This window comes from Lepisma saccharinum, chromosome 12 (assembly GCF_977018435.1).
Source record: "Lepisma saccharinum chromosome 12, izLepSacc3.1, whole genome shotgun sequence".
Lineage (NCBI taxonomy): Eukaryota > Metazoa > Arthropoda > Insecta > Zygentoma > Lepismatidae > Lepisma > Lepisma saccharinum.
This window is the reverse complement of record NC_139240.1, coordinates 23,198,401-23,218,725: the sequence shown is the minus strand read 5'-3', so window position 1 is coordinate 23,218,725 and position 20,325 is coordinate 23,198,401. Positions and strand designations below refer to the sequence as shown.

Below are 20,325 nucleotides of genomic sequence, written 5' to 3'. Positions count from 1 at the left end.
AGAATATCCGAAGGTTATAAAAAAAATCTTATCCTTACACATCCTTTGAATGTATTACAAGCTTTATCTATATCTTATCCTAAATTATGCCGTCAGTTTATATTCAATATTCTAATAATTCAACAAGTTCAATTGGCTCGTAAAAGGAACATTGATATACAATTTAGTTATGTTAAAGCATATAATTATATATTAATGTGGGAAATGAACGAGTGGACATATATGCTAATATAGCCAGAGATTCACAACACATAAGTTTCAACAGATTATGGTACACAGATTTATTACCTTGAGTAAAAAACAAACTCATGAATCATTGGAAAGACTGGTGCAAGGAACAATTTAAGGTAGTGGGTATTACTTATGTAGATGGATAGCAGATTTTACAAATAAAAATCCATGGTTTAATTCATATAAAATTCCATGGCAAGTCATAGTTTATATTTTACTTCAGGTGTACTGATATGTCTGATCGCCTCCAAAGCTGGAGTTACTAACTTAAACGTGGGTGCTTGTTTATCTGAATTTAAGTGTAGGTACCTTTATCCCTTAAGCTTCTGATGTGACAAGTGTGTCAGATTTTGTTCAGGTCGCTAACTCTGGCATGTGACACATATGCCACATGGAACATTTTAGACTTTTGGAGCATACTGTACCTCAGGTAATGTTCAGAGATACAATATTTTGAGTGCTACATAAGTCTTCAGGGGGATTTTACATTTCCCATAGAAAACAAGCATGGTTTTTACATTAGAAAATATTTCTATCTACAAAAGTATCAGCAACAAGTGCAAAATTCTTGACACAAGAATGGAACAAATACATCAGGCAATATGTAGGTATCATTTTGAACACTCACATCCTGCCGTTGCACATGTGAGGATCCGACAAATTTCAGTTTTTGTATAAAAAAATGTGTATTTACAATCATCTTAGAATTGTTTCTTCGACCGTAGGCTTATAGCCTACTCAGTACTGAAGAACATGTGGTATAATTTGGCTCTAGCATTCATAAGTGCGTTTGAAAAGTCCCCGCACTCATACTTTTAAAAAAAAAAAGCTTCTAAGGCATTCATCTGAATTAGTTGTCAAGTCTGCCAGTAGTGATTGGTATGACCTTGAAGAACGAATTTATGTTATGCTTAGAGCAGTGCCGCTGCTACAGTCCTCGGTGTGGGATGTACAATCACAGTTTGTCAACAATGTCTTTTAAGCACACCACCCACTGAGATGCGGGGAAACACTGAGTAATGTGGCAACAGGACTTCTGTTGTCTGCTTCCACTGAAATCGAATGGTGTAATGCCCACTACAGGGAAACGTGGGGAACAGAAGCACAAAATTTCCGTCCCAGAAGTCTGCAGGTTATCTTGAAGGTTATCGCCCACCGAGATGTCGGAAATGCATCAGTTGGGTTCTGCTTCCGTGTCTCTCCACGTCTCAGTGGGCATTAAGCTTTACGCACACAGAGCGAATCACATGTTGGAAGCATATTTTCAGTACGTCATATGAAACATGTGTGGAGAAATGGAGAAGTCTATTTGCTGATGATCCCGCACCAGGTACAACTGCAACGGAGGATTGTTTCAAATTTAGTTTCCATATTTTTTTGTGTATTTCATGGTACGGAAAGTGGTATGCCATCTTGTCAGTGTGTTATTGACTTCAGAAATTGCAGTATTCCTCACATTTAGTTTACAAATTATTTTTTGTGGATTTCAAGATATGTATGTATTCATTACATTGACAAGCTCAATTAATTATAAGCAAAAAATTCTCAAACTTTGAGTGCGGGGACTTTTCGAACACACTGTAGTTTCTGAGACAAAGTGCAAATTTAAAAATAAAAATAAAAAAATATTAAAAAGTTTACTTTAGTCCTCCTCCTCCTCTTCTTGACAAATGGAAATTCATTTTTTTAGACCATAGATTTATAGCCTAGTCTGTACTGAAGAAAGCTTTCACATTAGAATGTTTCTTTCATCAGAAATTATCAATAACAAGTGTGCAATTCTTTCCACAGAAGAATGGCACACATATCAGGCAATACGCTGGTACCATTTTGAACCCCTCCCCCTTCTCGGTATTGCCTAAGTGGGGGTAAAATGAAATTCAAATTTCGTAACAAAAATAATTTTCTCACAATTTCATCTTCTTCTACTTGATAAATTATATTTTTTACCATAAGCTTATAGGCTAGTCTGTACTGAAGAAAACGATGTATAATTTGTAACTCTGGCATTCATAGGTTCCTACATATAAAATATTATAAAAACCTTGCGGCATTATAAAATTCTCACTGAAGACAAGCACAGCATTTGCATTAGGAAATATTTTTCTCTGTAAAATTATCAGTAAACAAGTACACAATTTTGTCATGAGAATGGAACACATATGAACCACCACCAGCTTTGCCAGACAAAGTAACAAATTTATTTATAAAAATATTTTTTTTTTAACTTTCTTCTTTTTCTTCTACTAGTTGATAAAGGAAACATAAGCTCATAGCCTAACCTGTACTGAACAAAATGAGCTAATATCTGTTACTCTAGCATTCATAGCTTACAAGATATACATTGTTATTTAAAGCTTTGCATAATTTTAAATTCCAGTTGGAAAAAGGCTCGGTAATGTCTAATGAGGGAAAATCAGGCTCAGCATTTAGGGGTTATATCAGGATGTAGTCTTCTTAATATTTTATTTTTATGGAATAAAAATATGTCGCTATAAATCACGCACAAAATTCAGCATTGCAAAACTATGGAGGAGGAATAGTAAAAAGCCTACATGGTAAAAGGTAAACAGTTGAATGCAGAAGTCCACATCCCATGCAGTGCTCAAATGCCGAAAACTGAGATTTTAAACCCATCATCCCCTACCAATTTATCCAATCTCATTGCTACAGTTAAAACAGCATTACAGATACTGGTTTCTCTTCATAACCAAGTGATTGCACACACAAAAATGATAATACAAAATACATACAAATATTTTCATGTAACTGAAATTATCAAATAAATTGGAAATCATATTATCACTTTTCACCTTATGACCTACCTTGGAATGGAATAAAGTAAGTTCATCAAACCCCCTGACAGCTGACAAGGGTGCATGCATCATTTCACCATTCTTGATGTTCCTGGGCCTTAGGCTGCAGTGCAGGTTAGTAGTGGGTAGAGTGCTGCAGCAAGGGCTATTTGTTCGAGTGTCTAATAGTTCGTAAGGATGACGCTAGACAGCGTACGTAATTGACAGGTGCTCGAACAGGCAAATTGAGCGGTATACGCTCAAAGCCCAGTAGCACACATACAATAGTAATTTTCCTGTTGTAGTGGGCCTTCAAATATGAATCATCAAGTGAAAGACGCAGTGAAATTGAAACTTAAGTGAATATAGTCTTCATCTCCATGTTAAAATGTTATTTAATCTATCTTACAGTCCCGCAGAATTAACTTAAGAGAAATGGCTGCCGGTGCTGCTGCAGGAGTACCAACCTACAGCAAATGCTTGACTCTCACGCGAATCACGGGCAATCAGCTGACAACGGGAGATGGGAGACTTGAAAAATAATTACATTGTGTAATGGAAATATCACTGTATTAAGAGGACATGCTAAGAAAATTATAAGCATTATAATTATTCAATCTTACACAATAAATGGATAAACAGTTTAATCCGTAATTTGAAAACACCTGAGGTCATCATCCGTGGAGTCTCCATCAAGCCCTGTTATGTTGCAGTCGTCTTGTTCACTGTCTGAGGAAGAATTCGACAGAATACTTGACTCCCCAATATTGATGATGAAATTGTCAATATTTTCTTCGATGATACAGTCCTTCTCCCAATAAATTTTTTCCCATTTACGCGCATTCTCAACCGCTTTTCTCCAATCTTCAACTGATACTTATTGGAATGCCTTGTCAATGAGAATGCATACACTTCATTCTGTGAATGTGCAGTTCTTTCTTTTCTGATTTGGCTTCTATCCATTTATCGCGCTGTCGAAACAATTACACACAGACACTCACTAATACAAGAAATAAAAAATCAGAAAGAAAGCTCTATGCACTGCCACTTCGCTTGCTTCACCAGTCACTGCACGCGAGTCCTTTCAAAAGTTGGTAACGTTTCGCATGCCCGAACATTAGAGTTTCCGTTGGCCCGTTTCAGCGGGAAGTCTCCCGCTTTAGCCAATTCGAGTGCAGTTGCATCACTTACAGAGCTGCCATTTATCTCAAGTTAATTCTGTGAGACTGTACCAATACATAGCCATATATGAAAATGAAATAGTTGATTATGGGCTAAAACTACCAGGGTGGATTTTACACATATATTTCTACGATTATTGTCTCATTGAAAAGATATTTGATTCCATACATTCTGAAGCGTGGGAGACTCAAATAACTATAAGGGAGGGAAAGTGGTCCTAAGCAGTACTTTAGTAGTGGTTAACTTGAAACCTAAAAGGTGGGTGGTGAAGTAACTGAAGTATCAGTCGTGAAGAACTTTTTGTTCTCAATTTTCTTTAAAAAAAAACAAAAAGACTCCTTTCTTTTGGCTTAAACTTCAGCAATAAAAAGATGTTGAGATCAGAGTCAATGAACTGCATCTCTTATACAGCATAACACTAATCTCACTTATTTTTTTACAAATTACATAGAAAATCTGATAAAGCCAATTGAATTGCATCCCTTGTAAATACTTTGTGTACAACAAGGCACATGTACTAGGGTTGGCACACTATTTTGAGAAAATACCACCACTGCGACATCAGGGAAGCCTTCTCAGAATAGTTATTAAATGTGGTTATAAAAGTACAGCTATACCATTTCAGTCTGTAGGCCGCGGTGGCTCAGTCGGTAAGGCATCTGACTACCATGCTAAAGGTCCCGGGTTCGATCCCCGGCGGGTTCATATCCAGGAACTTCTCTAACGATGGAAGCGGCCCCGGCACCCACCCAGTGTCGAATAACATGGGTACCTGGGGGAATCCCTGGGGGGTAAAGGCAGTCAGGGGTGTGATGCTGATCACATCACCCCCACTCACGACCGGATCACGAAAGTGTGGGGCGTTACCCCCACACCCCATATACGCCTTCATGGCGTGGTGCTATGCACAGGGGAGAACTTTACCTTTTTTTTATACCATTTCAGTCTATTTCTTCCATATCCAAAAGTTGAAATATGATACTTAAGTTCGCACACTTAATTTCAGTCAAAAAAATATATATCTATGTACTTTGTATCCCATGATAATATCTAGAAAAATATTCATAATCTGTTTGCAAACAGACATGATCAACTGTTTGAGGCTAGTGATAGATCAGTACTGATCATTGCTTGATGAATTGCCACCCACTTCCCCAGATAACCCTGCACTGCAGCCACACCTGAAAATCCTATTCGCTCTTTTCAAGCTACACACATCAAACAAGAGACAAAAAAAAACATAAGAAACCTCAAATGTCAGATTGTAAATGAACATGACAGTAATAATTTAGGTCAGCTTTTATATATCAAAAAGCTCTACTACTTTAGGAATGGTAGGCTGACATTACGGTGTAAAAATCTCACAAAATTTTGTCTTCCTGGTTTATGATGAAAGGATATCAAAAACTTCTCAGTAATGCTTGCTGAGACTGGAGTGGCAGAATTTGAACAAGAAGCCCTGTGAAAGAGGAAGAAGGGGTCGAGATTTGATGGGAAATCCTTGAACAATCAAAAAGAATATTAACCGAGGATAATTGTAAAATGTATTTTAACAATTGACATATTATTTTTATAATGAGGGACATGGTGCAAATAATCATGAATTTTATTTTGTTTCTTGTAGTAAATTTAATGCTGTCTTCAATGGCACTCAGCATTGGTCTGGATGGAATCAGCCCAGATTTTACCATATGGATTCTTTCATAGAAACCTAGTTCAAATAAAACTCCCCAAAAAGCAAATTAAGAAGTTGGGCTTGTCAGAAAAAGTTGTAAATTAATGCTTTAAATATTTGTGACATCAACAATTGTAAACAGCTTAAGGGGAAGAGTTACAGTTCCGCACTGGTTGTACATTTATTTCAAAATTGTCCGAATGAGCAATGCTACTACTACTACTAAAAAAAAAAAGACACTGTGTATGAGAAAGTATGAATTTCTCCCCATGTTCTTTTTTATGTTGATTATTAAGCTAGACACGATATTTGAAAATATGATTAATAACAATTTTCAGAATCCCATGTATTCCTCATGACAACTTCAAGTTACGGCTAGTCAAATGGAAGTTTTGACTTTTCTGCCTTTCAATGAGATCCTCAATCTGTCCTCCTTCATTGATATCTTTTTCTATGCCATCCAAGTTTATTATTCCCAAGAGAAAAAATAAAAATAATACTCCCACAAGTACAGTGAATTTCTCCTTGCCTTCTATGAAAATCCTGGTGGTGTTGCCAAACCTGATGTGCATAAAAGAGCTACATTCCACCTTCAAGAGAGTTAAAACTGACTTTCAAGGAGCTATACAAAGGTTGGATAAAGTGCCTTCTAGGATAATTTTAGGTGTTAAAGGGGTGGAAGGCACTGCTACACCATCTAGATCCGGTAACATCACCCATCAAATCCACCGATGGTCGTATGAAATCGAAAATAAATTATTCCGGGATAACAACATTATGCCATCTTCATGTCAGCCATGGCCCTATAGAAAAGTAGCTGGAGAGGTAAAGCAGCCAGTTTAACAATATCACGCCACATGCAAAATGTATACTAATGGCAAAAATTGGTCTGTGGGGGCTGGAGCCATAGTGGGGCATGGGGGTAGGTGGCCCAGTTCACAGCAAAATGAGTGAACAAAAGAGCCTCATCGAAATCGTTCCTCATGCTCTTAAGAAACGTTGGGGGGGGGGGGGGGGCTTAGTTGAGCTTACTACTCCAAATAATTCAGTAGTCACTTTCACAAAATATGCCACACTGTCGGTTGTGGTATGTTGTGTTCCCTCCGAAAACATTCTATAAATGGATTGTTCTATATAAAAAGGTATGTACATACTTCCAGAATATGGTTGAACAAGGTGCTTCTACTTGTGCTTAGTAAAAACCATGCATTTCATTGTGTGGTTCACATTGGTTTACAAACTTGAATATCTGTAAAAACAGCAAACCAAACAGTTGTGTTTTGTTTATGCACAAAAAGAGGCAAAATAGCCAACACTGATGGTACTTAGTCCAAGCTTGTAAAAATTAATAGAAAAGTTAGAGGCAAATGTGTGCATATTAAACACCACAGTTTTTCAAATTGCAAGCATTTGGAGACATTTGATTACATTTTACGTGATATTTGAAATCCCCATAAAATTTTGATTAAGTATTATGATAAATTTCAAACTTTTATGTTAATAATTGGGTCTGAAACTTTTGAGCAATGTGAAGTAGAGCATGTAAATTCACAAAAAAATCCATCAAATGGCAGAAAATTTTAAAGAACTATAAATTTCAAACTAGAGTTGATATTCCTAAAACAAAAACAAAAAACAATGGGATACTATATTTATCCAAAGATATCACACCAAATTTCATCCAAATCTGAGATGGTGGGGTGGATACCTGGATGATCTTGTATGGAATAACCCACTACCACTGCAGCATTGGTGACAATATTCAATAAATTAACTGCATTGTAACTCGTACGTAATAAGGTCCAATTTTGAACTTTAGTACTGTCATGTTCACTTTCAATCCTAAATCACTAAAATTTCCTTCACCTACCTTTCTCCAGGATCTGTCCTTTTGCCTTCCACTTCTTCGGTGATCACTGCATTCTTCTTCCTGTCATCGTCATCACTTAATACTAATGCATCATTGTCATTGTCAGGATAAAATCCTTCACTTTCAGAAACATTCTGTTCACTAAGAGCTTCCTCACTTGTGCCTTCAAAATGCATCAATTTTTCATCACTCTCACTTTCAACTTTATCAACTAAAGTTTCATCAATGTACTGACTGGATAAATTGATGTCAACATTAGGAGGCTCTTCGAATGATTTGGTTTCAGTCTTGACACACGACTCGTCTGGAAGCCAAACATTCTCCAGAGATGATTGTTCACAAACTAATGAATCAACACTTTCCATTTCAGACTTTATTGTTGTCACTTCAGGAAGAGGAAAACCCATATCAGATACTGGAGCAGGCATAGTTTCTTCACTACTACGAGACGAGGATGCAGAATGCTTCTGAAATACAACCGTAACATACATAAATTTTATGATATTGCCTTTTCATATATAAAACAACCCTTCCCTCTTCCTACAGAAATCACTATCCTAATTGTGCAGTTTAGAAGCCACCAACAAAGAAAGGCTGCTTTAGTGTTCCCAGGCACACCTCAACGGTGAATGAAGGATAACATTTATCCTCCACGACATAAGATTGCATCTGCACTCTTTATTTGTTTGCATTTGCTTGGTATGAAGGCTATCAGTCAGTATCATGACTCCTCAGTAATATTTTTTTCTACACCAGATGTTACAATGAACACACACACTGATGTAGAAGTTGATATTTTGTCTGCTAGAGTACACCGTCATGCAGCGCAATGTACTCTGGGAACCCATTCTCTACAGCAATTATGGGACTGAGTTACAAGGGTGCATGGGTTGTTTTTACAGAAAGTGTAGTTGATTCCTGGAGTGAGTGATCTCAGGTGGAGTTTTCAGGCAACATCCCAGCTCCAATGATCACCCAACCTCTAATCAAAGAGGCTCTGGTGAATCTGGGGGAAGGAGTACTGGCTGGAGTCTCATGCTGATCACTTCACCTTGACTATGGCTGCCTATTAGGCAGCAGATGTTGCCTATAGTGGATTTCAGTGTAGGAACCGAGCACTTCGATGTATCTAGGAATTTTGAGGGCTAATGCTGGTGTGATGCCTATGTCAGGGTGGCTACAAACAAGCAGAAATAAAATTCCCTGACTTTTCCAGGTTTTCCAGGACAAAATTTACATTTTCCCCTGACAATTACAAACTAAACTAAATTGATGTTTTTGCAAATGGAAATAATAAACTCATACAGATCCACGTATGGTTGTGTTAAGTACCAATATTATCTTCTATGAAATTGACTTAATTTCTCTATTCTCTATGATATTAATTCAAACTGCAAAATAGTGAATTTGGAAAATTATTACAATACACAAGCTAGGGAAGGATTACAGAATTCTGTCACACACAGTAAGTTTAAAATAAAATACTTGATTATTTTTAAAGTTACGACTGAATGAGATAAGAGTGAAGAGTGATTGACTAAGAAATACATTTCAATGAACTAATGACAAACCTTTTCTTTTTTCCAAGTGATCTGATAAAATGTACTCTATAGAAGAGAGAATAGCCGTTGTTTGTGCTCGTCTGCGTGGAATGACATATGAACAGGTGCGGATGGACTTCACTCTGAAATTCAGAAAACCAGGCCCCACCAGGCTGGCTATTAAGAACCTGGTCAACAAATTCAAGTGAATAGGTATTGTTGAGGATGAAGAACGTCCTGGTAGGCCAGCCATAACACCACAAATTGTGGAAAATGTAAAGGACGCGATCACACGTATCCCCACCACATCCATAATCCCAGCATCTACCAACTGTGGCTCATAGCATGGTGGATTGGGGCACACCAAGCTTCTTACTATGCACCAACAGGATGGGGCACCACCCCATCTTGCCATCATCGTTTGTGATCACCTAAATGAAGTTTTTACCGGTAGATGGATTGGTCGTGTCTCGCAATGGGGAGTTGCCCCCCCCCCCCTCAATCTGTCCCCATTAGACTTTTACATTTGAGAGTTTATCAAGTGTAAGGTGTACGGGGCGAGGATTCAAAGCATAGCCCAGTTGAAACAATGCATTATGGCCGCAGTTGCTGAGATTACACCAGCTATGTTGGAGGTGTTTCGGGCTATGGTGGATTGTTGGCATATGTGCCTAGACTTGAGGGGTGGTCACATTGAGTTATACTGATTTTGTGTCCTACTGTGATATATGTTTCAGTACATATTGTATTTTGCACCATAAATCCTGTTCATGCAGAAATGTTAAATGACTTTATAGACACCCTGTACAATTTGTAATTTATCAGTCTCCTTATACATTCTCGGTATTATATGTTGATATTTCCACTGAGGTTTGGAACCCTCTGCTTGCAAGAACCATGAGTGCGGACTCATTTTTCAATGCATAAAGCTACTTCTCTCTTCTCTGTAAAGCAACTTAACTCTTGCATATAAGTGAAACAATTGAATCGAGCAAAATAAAGTGTCATATTTCCTTACATTATCAATAGGATTTCTGCTTCAGTACAGTATATCCAAGTAAAGTACTGTGAAACTGACAACATGCAGTTATACCATTATTGCTGACGAAAAGGGTATGTAGGTATTAGAAATTTAACACAAGGCATTTATAGAATTGCATTGTATAGGTACCTGATTTAGCTAACCACACATTAAAATAGGAACACTCTAATAATAAAAGCTTCTGAAAGTTCATATACGAGGGGCATCCTGAAAAAAGCTCCAATGGTGCCTATACGCAGCACTAGTGGTCGGAGAGCGACACACATACACATGCAGGCAGGAAGAAGTGGCATGCAGTTGTAATCTGGTACAGTTGCAATGCAACCGTTTTAGGACAGTTCTAGGTTAAAGATTGCACCAGCAATCATGTGAGGTGTGCAGACCGGACGTCGTGAGTGATAGTATGGTCAGACGATGGTGCAGACAATTCACGGAAGGCCAATCGAATGTGCACAAGCCCATCCAGCCGAGTACCCACGGGCCCTTTGCATCACTTCAGGTGAGAGATCTTGGACCACTCCCTGTACAGCCCTGTCCTTGAATGTACCGACTTTCATCTCTTTGTTTAACTGAAGAGGTTTCTGGCAGGGCAAGGATTTGACAGCTACACTGCTGTACAGATAGATCCAGTCTTTGCTGTCAGACACATATAACATGGGCATACAAAATTTAGTGCCTTGCTACGACAAATGCCAGAACAACGTTGGTGATTATGCCGAAAATTAGGTTAGGACTCGCTGTTACTAATGCAATAAATTACAAATGATATTCTTGTTTTATTTATGCCTAATCCATAGGGACCTTGATATTTTATTATTTTTTTTCAAATTGGTGTATTTTCTTATTTTTTTATTTTTTACTATTGGGTGTTATTTTTCTCAAAATTCACATTTTCATTTTAGCGCATTTTCTGCCCAATATCTGAAATTATACCTTCATGGTGTTTTTAAACTATACTGTTTCAAATTGTAAGTCACATGGCTTATGTCTCTTAGTGAGAGTTTGATATCTTGAAAGTTATTTTGGGAAAGTTATTTTCCATACCCCTTTCTTAATTTTAAGGTAAGGATTTTAGATAATGGAATTTTCCTCGTATATACTGAAGGGTGCATAATGACCATAAGTGGCGACGCACCCAAAAAATTAAAATAAATCAATCTCACGTGACAGATACCGATATATTATGGCACCAAAAATTGGTATTATCTTTCTTTGACTTGTTAGTGTTACGTTTCCCAAAATCCGCGTTTTTGTTTTAGAACATTTATCTGCCAAATATACCGAAACTTAATACTCCATTGTGCTTTTAAATGATTATTTTAAATTGTAGGTCACATGGTCTAGTATTTTCATGACAGTTTGATATGTTGGAACAGATTTTTGAGGAAGTAAAAGTAAAGTGCTCCCTTGCACTTTTCCATGAAGGTGTATAGGGGTGTGGAGTTAGGGCACCACACTTTCTTGATCACGGCTGAAGGTGGGGGTAATGTGATCAGCACCACGCTCCTGACTACCTTTATCCCTCAAAGTTTCCTCAAGGTACCCACTTCATATGATGCTGGGTGGGTGCCGGAGCAGTTTGAATAGGTGGAAAACATCCCGGTTCTCCCCCGCAGGGATCGACCCCGGGTCTCTCGCATAGTAGTCAAGATGGCCTAACGACTGAGCTCCATTATTACTCGCTCGACAAATGCCGATTGCGCGCACTTAGCTTGGTGATCAAAACATATCTCGTATGACAAATACAAAGATGTAGCTCCCGTGTGACGGTAGATATGCACTCAATCTCCTGTTAGAACCCTGCCACATTGCTCTGTGATGCAAATGGTTTTGATAGAAGTTGCAAAAATCGTGGGAAATACATGATTTAATGTGGCTGTCGGAATTATTCAATGTACGTATAACCCTATAGTTTACTTTTGAATAAAATGTTGGAAAACTTGCATGTTCTATGTACACAAACATGTCCTAGAAAAGACAAAAATGTTGGATTTCATGAAATTTTTCGTTGTTTTAGACATTTCTTTAAAAAATCGCTAAAAACGCCAACAGTTCGCATTTTATGCCAAATTCGCATTATTTCGATATTTGAAACGGGCAAAAAATGTGTCCAGACATCACTGCCCATTCCTAAACATAACTTCGCAGCAATTACCATTTTGCACGGTTTTGGCGTTTGCAAAAAATCAATGTCCCTACTAATCAGAAATTACTTTCTGGCCACCCCTCGTATAAATCAGTAGATGGAAAGTGAAAATGTAGCAGGGCTGGCAGAGAAAAGTCAATTCTTGAAGAAAGTGATTTGCTTTTATGATTGAATGACTCGAGTAAATATGATATTAAAATATTTACATATTTATTATTAGTATTTTATTTCATAATATTGGACATTAACCTTACTCAGTGAGAGATTAATGACCATCTCTCACGAGTTTAAACAGACAGGACAGAGAGTGGCATTAATTTCATTGCAATAATAGTGTTGTAGTAAATTTGAGGTTGGGAGCTTGCACCTGCCAATTTTTATAACGTTCACCAATGCAGATTTATGATTTACTTTTTCGTGATAGTATTCAATATATATCCCGTTTGGTTGGATTCTTCTTGATATCTAAGAATAGTGCAATGTCATTGTAAACGTATGTTAACTTGTGCGAAACCAGTAATACGTCAGGATGATGAAGACCTTTGTAAGCACTGGTACATTAAATAAGGTGAAGTGAGCCAGAAGAGTAATAAAATTCCAGCAGCATATTTGCAGTCTAAAGCTCTTCTTGTTTATGCATACGATTTTTGTTGGATGTTGCAGTCCATGCAATTTCTGTGAGATACTTTGTCGGGTGGCGATATTCGACAAAAATCGTATGCATCAATGGAACCTATTTGTTTCCATGTTCCTTCAGTTTCTCCAACAAAATGCCTTACTACGACGTCTGACAACTATCGGCCGGCGCCACCTGCTCTTATCCCCTCCATCTGTTGACAAGTCCCCTTACTACTCCCATATGGACAAGAAAAAATGATAATTCCAAGAAATTTTCACGTAATATTTAGAGGCTTAACCTTTACTCCCCCGGTTTTTGTGGAGTTTTTTCATTGAAATTCGGTAGTCGCGCCCCCAAACCCCCCTTCCTCGGTTCGGCATTCTGAATTGTACACGGTTATCTATTTTTCATAAAAAAAACAGAGTTTCACATTTTGGCTTATTATTCAACTTGTATGGCACCCAAGAACATGAAACATGTTTCATTCTCTTTGGAAACGTCCATTCTTTGAAGGGAATACTAAGGTTTGCGCCTTCTCCCCAAAATAGTGTGAGAAGGGGGACACAAATCCAGATTTTTGTTGTTTGTTTTTCATTGAAATTGGGAGGTCGCGCCCTCCAAACCCCCTTTCCTCGGTTCGGCATTCTGAATTGTACACGTTTGTATGCGCTGATGTTTTAGCTGCAAAACAAAACTTATCCGAAGTAGATTCCTCCCATAGTGCCCGAGTTATAACAATTCTCCTACAAAAATGCAAATTACCTATTTTTCGTAAAAAAAAAAAAATAATCACATTTTGGATCATTATTAAACTTGTATGGCACCCAAGAATATTAAACATGTTTCATTCTCTTGAGAAATGTCCAATCTATAAAAAGAATACTAAAGATCGCGCCTTCTCCCCAAAATAGTGGGAGAAGGGGGGCAAACTCCAGATTTCTGTTTCTTTCAATTGAAATTCGGAGGTCGCGCCCCCCAAATCCCCCTTCCTCGGTTCGGCGTTCTGAATTGTACACGGTTGCATTCTCTGATGTTTTAACTGTAAAACAAAACTTATCCGAAGTAGATTCCTCCCATAGTGCCCGAGTTATAACAATTCTCCTCCAAAATTGCAAATTACCTATTTTTCATAAAAAATAATCACATTTTGGCTCATTATTCAACTTGTATGGCACCCAAGAACATGAAACATATTTCATTCTCTTGAGAAATGTCCATTGTTTGAAGAGAATACTAAAGTTCGCGCCTTCTCCCCAAAATAGTGGGAGAAGAGGGGGCAAACTCCAAATTTTTGTTTTTTCCATTGAAATTCGGGGTCGCGCCCCCCCAAACCCCCTTCCTCGGTTCGGCGTTTTGGATTGTACACGGTTGCATGCTCTGATGTTTAAGCTGAAAAACAAAACTTATCCGAAGTAGATTGCTCCCATAGTGCCCGAGTTATAACAATTTTCCTCCAAAATTGCAAATTACCTATTTTTCATAAAAAAATAATCACATTTTGGCTCATTATTCAACTTATATGGCACCCAAGAACATGAAACATATTTCATTCTCTTGAGAAATGTCCATTCTTTCGAGAGAATACTAAAGTTCGAGCCTTCTCTCCAAAATAGTGGGAGAAGAGGGGGCAAACTCCAGATTTTTGCTTTTTTCCATTGAAATTCGGAGGTCGTGCCCCCAAACTCCCCTTCCTCGGTTCGGCATTCTGAATTGTACACGGTTGCATGCGCTGATGTTTTAGCTGCAAAACAAAAGTTATCCGAAGTAGATTGCTCCCATAGTGCCAGAGTTATAACAATTTTCCTCCAAAGAGTGTTCGAATTTAAAATTCCCGCCGAGAAGCCCGGGCGAGTGAAATTTCTCTCTCTCTCCTCCTGCCATCACTGGTTTCTGGCGCCATGGTTGTGTTGCGCATAAAAGGGGCCTAAAAGTTGATGCCGAAACTTACGAATGAGACTTCCTGCTCCCGTGCAGAGTTCCATAAGGATATCTTTAAATAAATAAATAAAAAAGAAGTCAATGAAGACTAAATTCCCTGACATTTCCCTTACTTTTTTTGACACCTCAAATTCCCTGACTTTTCCAGGTTTTCCAGGTCTGTCGCCACCCTGCTATGTAGATTATCATATCTCTGGGCAAGTAGTATTATTTGCAATTGTATACTATTGAGACAGCCTAAAACATGCAACGTGTTAAAAGTAATTATCTTCACAAACTGTACAATTTCTTCAGTCACATATTATTTTTCTAGATTTCGTGAAAACCGAATTTGAGAATCCCCCTTAACAAATGATGCCTCGCTGATGGCACAGTGGTAGCATTGTTGCCTTGTAATCAAAGGGTACCAGGTTCGATACCCGGTGGAGGCACATAGGGGTTCGAATTCCATTTTAAACTGTAGGTTCAGTCCTGATTAGCCTTACTGTGCACTTAAAACACAAACTAAACTCCTTAACAAACTTTTAAATGAATCAAAAATTTAAACAAGTGAATACATTGTTGTCATTTTGAGGTAAATTAATTTTTTGGGGCTATTTTTGGTTCATATGAATCTGCCTCGCACAATAAGTTTATTTTATTGGGTCAAGTACAATAGCCAACCATTGCAATAATTTGTTTTTTAATTTTGATTTGTTGTTTTAAATCCACTTTGTTCACAGTAAGGCTAATCGGGACTGGACCCATAGTTTAAAGTGGAATCCGAACCACTATGTGCCTCAACCCCTTGATTACAATGCGAGGACTCTACCACTGCTCCATCGAGGGGGCCCTACCAACCCTTGCAATAAGTCACTGGAAAGACATACATGTGTGGTTACAGAAGCAACTAAAGAATAATTATATTCTTGTGGTAAGGAGCCATTGTCATTTAACGAACATTATTGAATTATTCCATCAGCATTATTGAAAAATATAGTCTCATGCTGAACTTATCAACTTAAGAATGGCACATTGATTGCTTAACTCTTTCGCTGCGGTCGTCGCATTTATGCACAGCATGCCAGGTGCCTTGCTCTGCAGAAGTCGCATTATTGCGAGTTCATACTTCCACTCGCTGCGGGTGTCGCATTTCCGCAGTACGTTGCTTTTAGTAGCCTTCAGACATCTGTAGATACTATTTGGAACTATTTGAACTTGTAGTTTTGTTTATATCCGTATGATGTCGCTAATTACGCCTCCGTTTAGAATACGAGAGTTGAGTGCTCTGACATGTCAGTTTCAAATGCATGTTCGAATGTAAACAACATGGCTTCGTCAAGTCGTCAACACTTGTCTGATAATGATGTTACTCAACTGTTGAATCAGAAGGTGAATTAAATTGTGACGATAATAGCGACAGTTTTTATGAGACTTCAAACGGTGACAGTGATTGTGTAGTGTCTGATGAAGAATTTGTACCGCCGTCAGTAACATTATGGAGCAGAGTGCAAAGCAGCATTGATCTAGGTGCGGGAAGTTAGACACAGGCAAGTGCTAAGTTACTTGGTGACAGTACAGTATTTAGCACACCATTTTCTTGTTTTATCAAATATTTCCCCCCCTCAGTATTTGAACACACAGCAGAACAAACTGAAGTTTTCACCACCCAGTATCTTGATACTACTTACGAATTTCCACGCCGCTCCACCACTCAGTGTCATCCCGTGTTTTGAGAAATACCATACCATCAGGGACTACAGAATGGTTTGCCGGTGCAAGGAATGACTTTTGTAATTTCTCTATAACATATTTTGCAATGTAATTTTTTAAAATTATTCTTTCTAAAATTTTTTTTCAAAATTTCAAAATTTCAAAATTTTTCAAAATTTCAAAATATTTCAAAATTTTTCAAAATATCATACCACCAGGGACTACAGAATGGTTTTCCAGTGCAAGAATGAATTTTGTAAGTTCTCTCTCATATATAATGCAATGTAATTGTGAAAACTATTTGTTTATAAAAAAAATATTTTTTCAAATTTAATTACGCAGCCAAGGGATATTGTGTGCCAGAGAATTCCGCAGCGAAAGAGTTAATGAGGCATTTTCCTTGTGTTGCAAAGCAGGTTCAGTTTTTGGAGTATTACAATGTTTTACACAGTCCCTTCGAATAATTTTGTGAATATTGATGTTTTATCAGAGGGACCACCCCTGAATAAATACCTGTGGATATTTTACAGGTTTCATCGTATTTTAGATGGTAATTTTCTGATGCAACTTTCCTCCTTATAACATGTACTTTGCCACTCAGGCTGAAGATCCTGATGATGCTGACAAAGTTCTGATTCATAGTTGGATTTGTTTGATTTGTTGTTGTAAGTCCACTTTATGCACAGTAAGGCTAATCGGGACTGGACCTACAGTTTAAAGTGGGATCCGAACCACTATGTGCCTCCCCCGGGAATCGAACCCGGGACCCCTTGATTACAAGGCGACGACGCTACCACTGCGCCATCGGGGAAGCCTGTTCTGATTCATAGGTGGCAACACTTACAGACAGGAACAACCTTGGCAGGAAAGAAGTGATTGGCACCATGTTCACAGCTGACTCAAAAAGTCCCGCAACCGACAGAACTTGAAGCGCTCGGATCCTAGGGTAACATACATTTTAGAGCACCATTCCACCCTTGCAAGTGGAGTTGGAGGGGAGAGGTGGAAGGTGCAACACAAGTAGGCTTTAATTCACTGGGGCCCTGCACCTGGCAGCCATAATGCAACTGCCACTTTGCAGAGGCAACATTTACTGAATAGATGACGTAAAACTCAGTGTTACTTTGATATTTTTTTGATGACGCTGTATGTAGAAAAATATTAATTGAAGAAATCACATGCCACATTTTTAATATGAAAAGTAAATAGGTGGAAATCATTGTGATGTTTACTTGGCATCTGCCTTGTGCTTCCGTACTGTGCACCTGCACCCCAGAGTGCGATGGGTAATAATGTTTGAGCTGACACCTGGTGGGAAAAGTAGCAACCATACTACAAGGGGACACGTAGATTTGGACCACTTCGCCAACACACAAAAGCAACGGGAGAGAATGGGATTGAGCACTTGCCAATTCGGACACGGCCTATGACAGACTGAAAATACTTGGGATGTACAGTACTTCTGCAACTTGAATCTGCATTCATGGCACAGTGCAACACACAAGAGATAGCTATACTCTTTAAGCCTGATTTACATTTACAGTCCAGTAACGCTCAGATCACCCTCCCCCCATGGTCCAGTCAAATATCATTGAATGATTTTTAAAGAGAAGCATTCACACCTGGTGCTCCGGTCAAGGTTCATTCGATCATGCTCAGCTCGCACTTCGGTCACAATCGGCTGGAAAGAACACTTGACTGGAGCGTGAGGGGGCAGAGCTTGACCTTGAGAAGCTCGATCCTTGATGTGAATGTCTGATACAGTTCAGTAGCAGTCTTGAGCCCTGTTGCAGAGGATACGTAACCCAGTTTTGTGCGTAAAAGATGAGCCGTCAGAAGGCAAAGACCTATTGAAACACATAAAAAGGAGATAAATGATAACATTGATTGACGGGGGCATTGAGCAAAAAAAAATCCCACAATATTTTCCTCTTAATTCTGTTCTGATTTTCATGTCAAACCTAGACCGACAAAGTATTGTTACCATTGTTGACATTTACAGTTTTGCACATTGTAGTTGTGAATAAATGTTTGCCACTTTCAAACACAAAGTATAACATCAATAAACAACATATTTATAATAGCCAACCTCCTGCCTGAGTGGTTAACACAGCATGCTAAGACACCAGTTTCGAATCCCAGCCTGGACATGGATGTTCCTTCATCAATTTAATAATATTACCACTCATTCTCATCCTCACGATTAGTCAAAACTGTCATAAAAGCAAAGTAAATCAACCAAGTCAATGAACCCCCTATTCACAATTATTTTTCTTCTAATTAACGCCAGCACTGCGTCGTTGAAAATCTCTTAAATATTGCAGTTAGTGCAATCGGCAGGCTTTTTATACAAAAAAATCTGTGTCCTCTGTGAAGAAACCAACACCAGAATCACGTTGATCATACCTTGACTGGGGCGAAGCTTGACCGCTAGTGTGGATACCCCCTGACCGTGAGCAGGGCATTACGGGAGAGTGACCTGAGTGTTGCTTGAGCGTATATGTGAATCAAGCCTTAATGTAACAAAAAACAGGGAGCACTTAAAAAAAGTGATTAACAAAATGCCCACCATTTACCACTGGTAGCAACAATGAATCACGGAATCCGATAATGACCTTATACCTGCCTCTACACATGACATGTCAAATTTCCTCAGAGTGATATGTGGTGGTAGCACTATGCTGACTTGGGTAGTGCAATCTTAAATGATGTTCAAATGAAAAGAACTAAATCTGTACATCAAAATTCAAATTGTATGTGGAAGAAATGCTGCAAAGTGTCACAAAGGACTTGTGCAGGCTTGTGGTGATGAAGCACTTCGATATCCAACATTGGTTCACCATACTAATTTGCCAACACTGTGAAAGTTCTGACAAGCACCCACCAACATTTAGGTGGTGCATCTCATTGCCTACAACTACAAGGTCGTTCTCCTTTGTCACTCTGAACAGTGGGTATTACAGTAACTTTCTGGATATGTCCAGTGTTATGTCAGAAATGAGAAAAATTCTTGGTAGACATCCGATTGTGCTGCACCATAGCCCAAGGAGTCATGGTGCAAATTTAGAGGGCCCACTGGTTGAGTATTGAGGTTCGGAAATGCTAGAAGATCCACTACAGTGATGTCAATGACGTAGTGCACATCATAGATTGGTACTTCAGTGATATATAGAAAAATTAGGGAGGAGTCAATATGAAAATTACCAATGCCGATAACCAATCTTCGACTGATCCTATATAAAATCTTAAATGATCCTTGAAGAATCTAAATGCTTCATTCATCTCCTTAATAAGTGTGTGTTACCACTTGAATGCAAGGGAAAGAAGCTGCATATTTAGAGATTTACTTTCAACAAAAGTATGGAGATTGTATGTTTATATCCCATAAAAATTATAACAAAATGGCAGAATATTACAATACATTATTAGATATTTATAGATACATTGGATGCAGTAAAATTATCGGTAATTTTATCGATAAACCAATATGCCTATATTGGCCAATACCAACAGTGTACCAATTAATCTGTCCCATCCCTGGAAAAATGTTTCTGCTGAGAGAATGAGATTATTGCCAAAACTTTTGGCAATATG

General features: G+C 38.3%; 1 protein-coding gene across 2 annotated transcripts in view; it reads right to left on the bottom strand.

The window, feature by feature from the left end:
- The window catches only part of LOC145996411 (uncharacterized), an 83,882-nt gene that overhangs the window by 48,132 nt on the left and 15,425 nt on the right, over nt 1-20,325 (bottom strand). For both annotated transcript variants that reach the window (XM_083132864.1, XM_083132865.1), the window contains exon 3: nt 7,754-8,220. In XM_083132864.1, coding sequence (XP_082988990.1) covers nt 7,754-8,220 — 467 coding nt within the window. The remainder of the gene's footprint in view (nt 1-7,753; nt 8,221-20,325) is intronic.